General features: G+C 26.7%; 1 protein-coding gene across 1 annotated transcript; it reads left to right on the top strand.

Annotated features, from left to right (window-relative positions):
* Positions 1 to 7,800: 7,800 nt before the first annotated feature.
* Positions 7,801 to 8,905, top strand: LOC111287937 (heavy metal-associated isoprenylated plant protein 12-like). Its single transcript, XM_089745806.1, has 3 exons — positions 7,801 to 7,959; positions 8,188 to 8,263; positions 8,407 to 8,905. Exons 1-3 carry the CDS (start codon positions 7,954 to 7,956, stop codon positions 8,706 to 8,708), a joined length of 384 nt encoding a protein of 127 aa, XP_089601932.1. The 5' UTR covers positions 7,801 to 7,953; the 3' UTR covers positions 8,709 to 8,905.
* The last annotated feature ends 3,931 nt before the right edge of the window (positions 8,906 to 12,836 follow it).

Genomic DNA, 12,836 nt, shown 5'->3' with positions numbered 1-12,836 from the left:
CTTTTGAGGTGGCTTCTCATCCAAATATACAACAACTATAAACATCCAATGAAGCTACCATTACCTTTCCACCGATAATGATTCAAAGACCAAATGGTTTTGGCTAGAATTATCGATGTCACAATTATCTAATGCTCTACATAGTCAAAGAAATCTACTACCGTGACTTCAATGTGCCCTAAAAATTTTAAAAATATCACCATCCCATAAAGAGCTAACACCATCATGCTCATGCCTCGATCATTTTCCAAACATTCAATAAGACGGTTTCATAAAAAATCACAAGGTATATAAGTACCTTTATTTTTTGACCTCATACATTTGTCAACTTTTTACACATTGCCATTATGTTGGCAAGCTTTTTGCAATAGTCTAACTTTTTTTTTCAATAGATCTTATCTGGGTTTAAATAATTGAGGTGAAGCAAAATCGAATATTTCTCAATTGTTGGCACCATAACCATTTCATTAAGCACAAAGCATCTATACGAAAGATCCCTAAACTGTATTATGGTTGAGATCAAATTACTGTCGACAACCACTAAAATGAGTAATACCATATCCTCATACTTTCTGCAGAAAGCCTCTTGTTTTGTTTCACTCCAACATTCCCAAATGCCAACTCAATGAAATCATTTTGTTTAAGGTCAAATCAATTTTTTTTTAAAATAGTGGACACCTGATCTCTTGACAAATAGTTTCTCTTTTTGCGATGAGTGTTCTCAAATTTAACTTTTAAACTATCAAAAGTCTTATACTGGGGGGTGTAGTATTGGCTTGTAATGAACTCTCCATGGATGCAAGTGAAATTAGCTCGTCAATAATTGCTATGTAGCAAATACCTCTCTATATGAAGATCAATTTATGCAAATGCATGAAAATGAGATGAATCAAACAAAACAATGCAAATTATAATGTCAAATTTTATTGTTAAAGGATCTCCTTCATGTGTCTTAGTTTGAGTCATAGCTCTACACAACGGGTTGGTATAACCCTATCTTAAGGCAAGTTTTTATATATTAGGCTTGGGTATTAAACAAGCTAAAAGACTCCTAGATTGTTTCTCATTATCGTCCATGCTGAATTAGTAAGGTATCACAATCTTCACCCATTATAAGTTATAAATGAAAATAGTTCAATCTGAGTAAATGTATTTCACTAGCTTGTGTAAAGGTTATCACCTCAAGAAGGTAGTAGGTACTCTACTTCCTTTTAAGAAGAGCTGAGCTCGAGATAAAAGCTTAAACATGCATATGCATATGTAATGTGTGTGAAGGAGCATAAAATCATTTTATGCCAAATTAAACATTTGATTTTTCCACAACAATAAGTCAATAAAAAAATAATAACATTAGTAAAATAAGATAATTTGAAAAATAAAAATAATAACAAATTAGACCATCAAATAATTCCTAAGGTAATACAAAGTTACTTCTTGGCTCGACTCTTTTGGCACGAGTCCTCTATGAAATCGCCAAACTGTTGTACCGTATCGATTCGAAAAACTCAATTACTAGACGTTAAATATCAGAGGTCACCACTAATCTTTTTTGTTGAAAAATCTTAAGTTAAATTAAGACTTCATAAAAAAGATAAGTTTCGATCTACATTGCAGAGCTAAGTTCGAAAGAACGATTACCTGTAAAGAAGGATTAACAGCCTCATAGCACCTGTTCGAATACAGTACCAAAAACCTTTGTGTCGCACTAAATTGGTCTTTAATTAAATGGTCTTTTTTTTGTTTATTTATTTTTTAGTTATTTAATTTAATTATTTAAATATCAAAAAATTTCATAAGGTTTTTTCATCATTATGGTAAAATCTTTAGAAAATTTATCTACTTTAAGAGTATTCAAGAAACGAAGAAACCGTTCATTTCTTTGGAAAGGTTTTATCATTAGATTGATAAAAAAATTTTATAATTTTATTTAAAAACTTCTTATAATTTTATTAAAATTTTTTATTCTAAATTTTTCATCATTCTGACCAAATTTAGAAATATTTTATTTTATATACATATTTTTTAAAAAAAAATTTCTAAAAATCACTCGTTCATAATCTTATGAAGACTTTTTATTGTTTTAAAAATGATTTAAATAATAAATTATCCATCATTCTAGAATAATTTAGATTAAAATATTTTTATTTTATTATTTTTTTCAAAAAATTACTTGTTCATAATTTTCTTTAGAATCCTATTATTGTTTTTATTTATTTTGATTTTGTGAAATTTTATAACATTTATATATTTTATTTTATATATATATATTACTTGAGAATAAATGTAAATTGTTGGTGTAAACATTTTCTTCAAATTTTTTAACATTATGATAAAATTTTGATAAATTTTCACACATAAGAACTCAAAAATCATTTTTTTTGTGATTTCTTGTAATTCCATGATTTATACGATTTTTATTATTTTCAAGTTTAATTTTTGTTTTATTATTCTAGGATCTTCATTGTGTTATTTTTATTTTATTTTATTTTATTTTTTAATTTTTCATCATTTTGATAGAATTTAAAAATAATCTTCTATAAAAAATTATTCGTTCGTAATTTTTTAGATTTTTTTATTGTTAATTTTTTTTTTATCATTTTTTTTTATTTTTTATTTTGTATTTTGTTTTAAAATAAATATTTTTAGAATTTTCTTTTAAATTTACCATCATTTTGGTAGAAAATAAAAAAAAATTCTTTTATAAGTTGCACATTAGCAATTTTTTGAAAATTTTTTGTTATTATTTTATTATTTTTTATATATTTAATTTTATTTATTTATTCCTTTTATTATTTTTATTAAATTTTCTTAAAAGTTTGTTAAATTTTAGGGTAAAAGCATGTATCTAAATTTTAATTTAAATGTTTTTATTTTATAAATATTTTATATTTGAACAAATTTAAATTTTAAACATGCATATTATTTAAGCAATATATAAAACATAAATAAAAATAAAAGCAAAATTTAAAAATTTAAAAAAATTTAAAATAATACTTGAAACAGTCGGTCAACGATCCAAAGCTGATTCAATCAATTCAACAAGCGATTTTTCAACAGTTTTTCACAATCTAAGGCGATTTTGAGGCTTTTTGGTGGTCTAGTCCAATTCAATTTCTGTTCAGCTAAATCGATCTAGGTCAAATGAAGAACATGGGTTATGGGTCGATTGGCATGGATTTCGGGTTGAATTCGAGTCACGTGTGGATCCTCAATGGGTTTGAAACGGCATCATTTTGATTTTTTATTGTTTTTGTCTATAAAAACCTAAAAAAAAAAAAATTATTTTATTTTTTTATATTTTTCTCTCTATAAGAGAAAGAGCTTTTTTCTCTAGAAGAAGAACATCCCTCATCAACCGTATTTTCTTTTCAAATTTCAATCAGTCAATGTCATGCAAACCATCGTGTTGCTGCCATCGTCAATCGATAGCGATCATCATCAGTGATCGAAAAATTCTCAGAAAATCTCAAAAATTCTTTTCAACCCTTTAAACTCAAATTTGTTCTCATTTTTTTGTAAAAAACTGCCTTAATTGGCATAGATCAAGCTTTGAAGTTTTGACCAAAAGAATTTTTTTTCTAGTGTTTTTGGTCCATATTTCTAAAGGTTGTTTATTTGGGTTTGGTTGTGGTATTTTGGTTTTCTAATAAGCTAGGAAAATTTGTTTTTGGGTTTTTGTCAGAGTTTTTTTTTTTTTTTTTTTGGTTTTTGGCAAAGGTTTCTTTTCTTTTTCTAGGTACTCTTTGTTTTTGTAAGGTCTTTTCTGTTTCTATGGGTTCTCCCTTCTTTTGTTGGATCAATGCTCTATTTATAGAGCCAAATAAGATCTAAGAAATTAGAAAATCTGAGATTTTTTATTGAAAATTTGCCCAAAGTTAGTCGGTTGTTAGGGGGTTACTGGCAGCTATCAATGTGGCTGGTAATGGTTGAAATATGATACCTGGGAGTTAGTGCATTTAATGCACTAAGACTTTTAGCAAACAGACCACAAAAGATAAGAAAGAAAAAAGAAATAATAATAATAATAAGAAAAATTACATTTAAGTTAAAACAAGACAAAATGAGTATTTACAGTAGTAGTAGTAGTAATAGTAGTAATAGTAGTAGTAATAATAATAACAATAATAATAATACACAAAAAAATGAAAAATTGTACAATTGAGTTTGGATTAAATTCAGATAGAATTGATTTTGAGCCTAATTGGTTTGGGCTCAATCAAATTGACCTAATTGATTTAGGTTCCATTGATTTGAGTTCGGACAAAATAAGATGTCTATAAATAATATTAAAAATTTATTGTAAATAAAATAAGTTTTCATAACAATAATATATATAATAAATATTTACTTAATAATTATTTTGTAATTGTATAAAATATTAAAAAATAACTTAAGCAATGCTATTGAAAAATCATTATAAATAAAATAAGTTTTCATAACAATTTTTTGTTGTCGTTATGAATAAAAGAAGAATTTACTATGATAAAATCTATCATTATATAAATATTAAAAAATTCAATTGAGTAACAATTATAAGAAAATCATTGTAAATATAATAATATTTTACAACAATATTTTCAGTCATTGTAAAATTGGGTTGCTATATATCAGTTTTCTTTTGGTGTTGTTATAACCTATAACTTTTGTTTTCCCACTTCATTGGTACGATCAAGCTGCAACTTCCTGTTAATTGCATGCCTTTCGATGTATCAGTGCGTCTTCTTGTTTGGTTTTTTTTTTGTTTTTTTTTTTATCTTCTTTATCAGAGTGTTTCGTTATGTAATTAACCATTGGTTTTGATCCCTTTTACATGAGGTTGTATTTATGTAAATAAGCAACTGCATGCTTCCACTCTTTCGTCTTGATCAGTTAAAATTTTTTGTACATGATGGAATAGGGCAGCCACTTGTGTTTATATATATATATATATATATATATATATATATATATATATATATATATATATATTATATTATTATAGGGATATTAACCAATAAGTCCTCGAACTCTACCTTAAAATACAAATAAATTTTTAATTTTTTATTGTATGAAATTAAAGTTATGAACTTTTATTTTATCGTTATGATATAAAATATTTAATCTTTTGTTTATTTTTTTAATTGGATGATTTAATTTGTAAAAATGTTTAACTTAGATTTATTTGGATAACTTAAATGACAAATATTTAAAAGAATACTATCTTAAAAATTCTATCAATAGAATAATATTGTTCATCCAATTTTAAGATTCAATGAGTATAATTACAACAAAATAAATATTCATAATCTTAATTTCATACAATAAAAGATTGAGAACTTATTTACATTTTAAAGTAAAATTCAAGGGTTTATTTAAATACTAAACTATATTATATGTGAAATAAATTCTTTTATTAGAGGCTTAGTGGGGATGATCTTATTCATTCAATTTTAAAATTTAATGAGAATAATTACAATAGAATAAAAGTTCATAATTTTAATTTCATGTAATAAAAAATTGAGAATTTATTTATATTTTAAAATAAAATTCGAAGATTTATTTGAATAGTAAGATATATTATAAATGAAATAAATTTTTTGGGGATGAACTTTATGGATGATAAGGACTTGAGATCATTATCCGAAGTTGGGACTATATATCAAAACATTAGGTTTATTTATATATATATATGAACATCCCAGGTTTAAAGGCATTGGTTCATGACCATTAGACAAAAGCCCATGATTCTGAATATATACCTTTGAACATTGATAAGTCTACCCAACAGATGCGGTAAGAAGCACAGTGCATTAACATTTTGGAGAGGGTAATCGCACTGCTTGCATAGCCAAGCCTGAAATTGGCTACTTTTATACAGGACAACTGTCTTGCCCCTCACAACAAGTTGTTTTAGTGAGTGAACTTAACATCATACATCATAGTAGTATAATGGCTTTCCTTCATCGTCTCTATGTCCTCTTTTTATCGGAGCACAGGGGAAATTAAGCAACGAAAACCGAAACAGTAAATATCAGAAAATGGCTGGGGATCAATATGTTTCATCTGTGAATGCATTTTCATGAGCAGTCAGAGCAAAGAATCAAGAATATTCATCCACATTTTTAAAGTTGTTTGCAAATATGCACGCCGAAATTATACATGTAATGTACTTCTATATACTATTGACTTAATTAGCTGCATAAAACACTATTTTTTTATTTTTTATTTTTTATTTTTGTACATTTATCGCATATTCTAAAAGTTTCACCACTTCATCTTTCTCTGATGGTTGTACCATGACATTTTCTTTTCATTTTTTTTTTTTATGTTGTTTCGCTGGAACTTGTTGCTAGTTACTACTATAAAAGAATATTGAAAAGAAAATAAAATTTTCTAAGCGATTAAGTTGCAAAGGGTTAGAATTTAAGTTATAAATTAAAAAACAATTTTTAGTAGTCTCAAGTCTTGAATATTGACAGCTCTGTCAAAAAAAAAAAAAATGAAAATGCTAGTAATAGTATACAACACCTTTAGTAATGTACTACATAACAGGCTTTAACCGATATAAATTGGGCATTGATGGAAGATAATGCTGTTTATTAGAAATAAAAAAATAGAGCATCTTCCATATATATTAAAAAAAAAAAGAAATTGGCTGTCATCTTAAGTGTGTTTTGACTCGATAAAAAGTGATAACGATTCGAATTAAATTTTATTTTATTTTTTTAAATATTATATTATATTATAAATTTTAAAATTTAATTTAAATTTAAATTTAAATCGATTTGTTATATAATTAAAATCAAATCAAATTTTATTTATTTGATTTAGTTTGATTTATTTTTTTTGAAATTTAATTTTTTTTAATTTTTATATATTATTTTGATATAAAATTTTAATATATTTTAATATATTTTGATATAAAATTTTTTTTTATTTTATAAAAATTTAAAAATATATAAAAATTAATATATATTTTTAATATCTAAATTTAATTCAAATTAAATAAAAAATTAATCCAAAATAAATTAAATATTATGATTTTAAATTAATTTTTAATTTGTTTAATTTTTTTACCTCCAATCAATATATGAGAATACCATTTTTACAATATTAAAAAAAAAAACAAAAACACACGCACACACACAAATAAAAACCCTGCAATGCGACCTTCGAAGATCCATCATCCAGGAAAAGCTCTCCTTCCAATAGGGTGAGGCAGGATAATATTCATAAAAACTACTTTTGTGGCCCAAGTAAAGCATGCACGGCTGAAAACGATTTTTACATTGCTTGATTTCTTCTTCTCAGACGTGATTGAGATAAAATGATGACAAACTACGTAAGCCTTGATTCGTTTCAAGTGAATGACGAAATCAAAATGATTAGTCAAAGTACCTGGGGCCTAAACACCTAAATGTGGCACCTAGCTGGGCTAGACTCAAAGACTCACAGTTCATCCACCCTCTAGTGGGGCTTCCCGACCCTCGCGAATGGGGCTCAACCCCAGCTGGCCACCTCCGCAAAAGCTTAAACAAACTTCAGAAAAAAAAAATTTAAGGAAAAGACAAAAGCAATAAGAGAAGGAAGAGAAACACTTACAGTGTGAGTGTCCCACTTGATGGAGTAAATCGGAAGGCTAATAGAAATTTCTCGATATAAATCTTTTCTAGTTTTATTTGAATGAGAAAAAGAGAGGAGCCTTCTTTTTTTCGAAAGGTTGATTGTCTCGAATGAGGTCCCTACTTTTGGGGTTTCTTCCCCGAACGTGAAGTAGGTGCCAAAATTGCATTTGTTGACCCACTGTAGGCTGACTCCGCTCACTATAAAATTTCTGAAGCTTCAGCTTTCTATCAAAGCCAAAGGAGTCAAGAGTTCCTTGTGCTTCTATTCCTGCTTTTTCCCTTTGTTGCTAATCACATTTTCTTCAATTTTTGTTTCTGTTCTCAAGTTTTTAACACAAGTATTCTCAAAATGAAGGTTAGGTTTCCATCTTTATTTCTCGTTCTTTTTTTTTCTTTTTTTGTGTTTCAGTGCACAAACGTACGTAGGATCAGGAAAATTGCTTGTAAATGAAATTTATTTTGTTTTTGTGCGAGGAAAAGTGAATATAATTAAGTTTTTTTTTTTCTTGTAGTGGTTTTAGCGAGACTTTATAGCCATACTTTGATCTAAATATTAATAGTAAAGTGATTTTGTTTTTGACAGATAGTTGTGTTGAAATTGGATTTGCACGATGGTAAGTGCAGACAAAAAGCCTTGAAGATAGCCTCTGGCCTTGAAGGTAATGTATTTTAGTTGTTGTTTTGACTCTGCTCAGTGGTAATGAACTTGGGAATTGAAAGACCTTTACTTCAGCCAAATTTGCTCGTCAATTAGGAGATCTTAAAGCTATCAAAAAGTAAGTCAACTGATATTTCGCTGCAGGGGTTCATTCAGTTTCCATGGACGACCAAAAATTGACTGTGACAGGAGACGTTGATCCAGTGATGGCGGTGAAGAAACTAAAGAAGCTGTGTTGCACAGAGTTAGTTTCGGTTGGAGAGCCGCCCAAGCCCAAGCCCAAGCCAGAGCCCAAGCCAGAGACGCCCAAGCCCAAGCCAGAGCCGCCCAAGCAAGAACATGTAGTGGTGTATTACCCTCCAATGCCCACATATTACTGTACTCCACTACCCGACTATTACTATCAATGTGTTTACGAGAATCCATTTAGTTGCGTTATCTGCTAATTTTTTTTTTTATATATATATGAAAATAAAGCAGTACTTCTTTTTGAAGTTATATAGTAGCAGTACTTAATAAAGAAGAAGAAGAAGAAGAATAGCACCTTTGGGTTGGTGGTTCTTTTTTTTTAATTTCTTTTTGTAAATATTTTGGTTTGCGTATGTTTTTATTTGCAAGTAATAGATCCTGTAATATTAGTGGTTTTGTTGAGCTAACAGAAGCATGAATCAGATTTTTAATTGGGCTAAATATAAAAATATTCTTATATTATATATTTTTTATCAGTATGATATTTAAAAACATAAATTTTTTTCTTTTAATATCTAAAATTTCATTTTATCGAGTATTTTGAAATTTTAAACTAATATTATTAATCAACTTATTGACGTGATATTAATATTTCATAAAATTATAACACTTGATATAAATATTTAATTATTATTATATTATATATTTTTTATGTCAATATTTAAATAAAATTTAAAAATTTTTAAAAATTATTTTTTTAATTCAAAATTAAAATAAAAAGAAAGGAAAAGAATTAAGGAGAGAGAAAATTAAACTTCTTGCTGACAAAATAATAGTTAATATGAAAATGATTAAATATTTATGACACATTATATAATTTTATTAGATATTTATATTATATCAGTTATTTAATTAAAAATAACAATGTAAAGTATTAAAGCATTAGATGAAATAAAAGTTGAAATATTAAAGTGAAAAAAAAAATTTAAGTACTAAACTAACATAATATGTATAGTACATGGTGCATTTTACATATTAACCTTTTTTTTACTTTTAATGATCAAATCTTAAATTATGATAATTTCAAGTAAAAAAGTGTGTTTTGTTGAAAGAAAATTTTTAATGAAAATTTTATGACGTGATTAATTTAAAAGTTTATAAAAATAAATAATGTAAAAAAATTTAAAATTATGATATAATATAATTTATTTTTTAATTTTTTATATAACCAATCTCAAAATTATAAGATATAAATTTTAATTTATTATTGTTGGTGTATTTATCTAAGAATTTCATTTTGATAAGGAAATTTAGTTCGTCACTTTCTGCTTAGGTAACATAGAATGTAAAGGAAATTATTAATGCAATTTCCACAAAGTAAACGAGGACCTACCAATGTGAATTAATGCTGCCAACTGTCGGCGTTTTTTTTTTTTTTTTTAGTGTACGTCAATCATGAGTTGATTGGTTCAGCCGTTGAAAAAGAAGTAAGCAAGCAAATCCGACACGTTTTGTGATGAAAGATTGAAAATGGAAGCTCTTATCTCCAATTATTCCTGCCTGCTTGGCGCAAATAGTCGCAGGCAGGTGATCAAACTCGGGAATAAGATGCTGTGAACTCCGTCAATAAACCAGTTCCACTATTGTCAATCCAAGACCGCCTTTGTGGTATTAATTAATTAATTAATAGAAGGGAAATTAATAAAATATATCAAAAGGAAACCATGATCAATTTTCTTTATTCTATAACAATATTGCAGAGAATTATTCTTTTGAGTTAAAAAAATAAAATAAAAATTCAAGTTGAGACTTTGCTTGACATTATGAAGTAGTAATTAATACTCTTAGAGGTGTCAAATGAATTGAGCAGTCCTTACACTGTATGATTTGATATCATGAGTTGAGGATGGCACGATTTATTGTTATAATAATAAATTTTATCAAAAATATTTTATATATTTATATTATGTTGAATTAAAATTTAAGATTCATTAAATTGATATTATATGATTTATCAAAGAATAGTGTCCGCACATGACATATAAATTAATATTGTACGACACACATGAATATTAATGTATCATATTATGCCAGTTATAAATGTTATAAATAAGTTTGATTTTTAATTTTTATTTATATTTTATGTTACTCTTATCATACGATAAATATTTTATTATTCTTTTGATACTTTATATTAGTAGTTTATAAAATTAAATTATATCATTAAATCTACTTGTAAAATATTTAAATATTAATAGATAAAATTATAATTTTTTATTTTAATTTATCAATTTCTAAAAAAAAGTATGAAATGAAATTATATTATTTAAAGATTAATTATGAAAAAAATCAAGAATAAAACAAAACACATAATATAAATGAATCATCATATGATAAAATTGAAAAATAAAACAATAATGTGATATCTTTTTTTTTTTAATTTGGAGATGTAATATTAGTATTTATTAATTTTTATAAATTCTTATGGTGGATTCTTTTAAGATTTATAGATAAATATAAATATTTTATCTAATTATATGAATTATATACTTCACGTATTAATTTTATATATTAATTTTTAAAAATAATTAAAAAAATAAAAAAATAACTTTTTAAAAATTAATAAAAATTCAAAAAACTATTAATAAGTAAACTTGATGTGATACAACATGAAGAATAATATCATGCTGGCATTGAATGACCCATAAAAATTATGAGTCATTTGTCGTACTTATTATACTTTTAATTTTTATGAATTATATCGACGTCGACGTAACACAGTTAAATAATAATACTAAATCCACACGGCCCATTAATACCTCCACTAATTTTTTAATATGCGGTACCCACTCAGCACTGCCCATTCTTACTCTTCTACTCCTACTTAAGGTAAAACGACCTGATGTTGATCCAATCGGCTGAACTCACTCACCTTTCGCCACTGCCCACCGTTTTCCTCTTTCCACATTTCAATTCAATTGCGTTGAGCTTCTTCCAATCCCAGAAAAGAGCCCTTCTTCTCTAGGTCCCAACTCGCAGACAAAGTCCCATAAGTAATCCCAATAATTGATGCGCCCAAAGTTATGAATTTAGTCAAGAATGGCGGCCATAGTGGCACTTCCACAAGTTTTGCTCTTTGGCTACACCAAAAAGGTGCAGTAGACCCGAAGCCAAAGGAACTCCCACAGAGACCAAAATTCTCGCCATCATCCTCTCAGACACAACCTGAGGAACTTGCTCGTCATTATTGTTATTTTTGTTGTTGGAATTTTTTGGGCAGCGATTTCTTTTTTAATAGTGTCGAGCAGATAAATCACACTTAAAATCACGAGAATATATTAGAGAGAGAGCTTTTATATATATATATATATATATATATATATATGACATTATTTGATGACGTAAAAATTTTACTGACACGTGAATCATCCCAACAAGGAGCTGGTTGTGTGCTGGCAAATCCTTTCTGGCGTTAAGCTGCAGTTTCCATGTTGATGAGGGTCGGTTTTGGTTTTGAGTTTTGATGATTGTACGGAGGATTGTTGGTCTGGGATCCCATTAAGAAGGCTTTGGAAGGTAACATTGCGGTGAGCAGAGTCTTAATTGCATCTTTGAGGTTTTTTTTTTTTTTCAATTACGCGAAGCAATGTTTAATGTTCGATTTACCTTATCCGAAAACAATGAATGGCAGTGCTTTCTCGTATAATATGAGATATTTGGTTTTATTTATTTGAGTTTTATCTATTTGACATTGACAGTAACCCGTCGCCACTTTGTTATTGCATGGCACTTTGCCCCTCTAATACGCACTTATAAGGTATCCTCCAGGAGCATGGTCGTATCTAGCATTTGACTCAATTATTTGTATTTTTTTTAAAAAAATTAAATTTTAATTTCTCTTTCTCAAATAAAAAGAAATTTTATCCTAAGCTTTGAGGACAAGAACGGAATCGGCACTTTTAATTTGAGGACAAAGGTCCTGTATAATACATGAGAGATTGAAGATAAAAAAATATTATATATTTTTAGTTTTGAATTCGAAGAAAAATAATTATATATATTTAAATTTGAATTCAAATCTATTACACATGAATGAATCAATTGAAATATATTTTAAATTTTAAAAATTAAATATGTATTTAATTCCTGAAAATATCTTTATTTTTTTTTATTTTTATAAAAAATAGAGAATGAGTAAAAAAATTTTTGTTTAGTTGAAAAAATAAAAACTGTTTTTTAGAAAATAAAAATAAAAAAAGACTAAATTTAGAGAATTAAAAAAAAAAAAAACTGTTTTTAGTATTTTAATGAAAACATTTGAAAGAAACGGAGACAATGAAAACATGAGAATTTAAGAATTTTTTTCAATTTTGGGACAAAAGTCC

Source organism: Durio zibethinus, chromosome 17 (genome assembly GCF_047325235.1).
Source record: "Durio zibethinus cultivar Kanyao isolate XHJ-2024 chromosome 17, ASM4732523v1, whole genome shotgun sequence".
NCBI classification, from domain to species: Eukaryota; Viridiplantae; Streptophyta; class Magnoliopsida; order Malvales; family Malvaceae; genus Durio; species Durio zibethinus.
Note: the sequence above shows the minus strand (reverse complement) of the source record. Positions and strands in the feature narration are given on the sequence as shown.

Excerpts from the sequence above, each read along its gene's own strand:
- LOC111287937 (XM_089745806.1), top strand. Across the intron at positions 8,264-8,406 it reads GATAGCCTCTGGCCTTGAAG|GGGTTCATTCAGTTTCCATG; the intron begins GTAATGTATTTT and ends ATTTCGCTGCAG.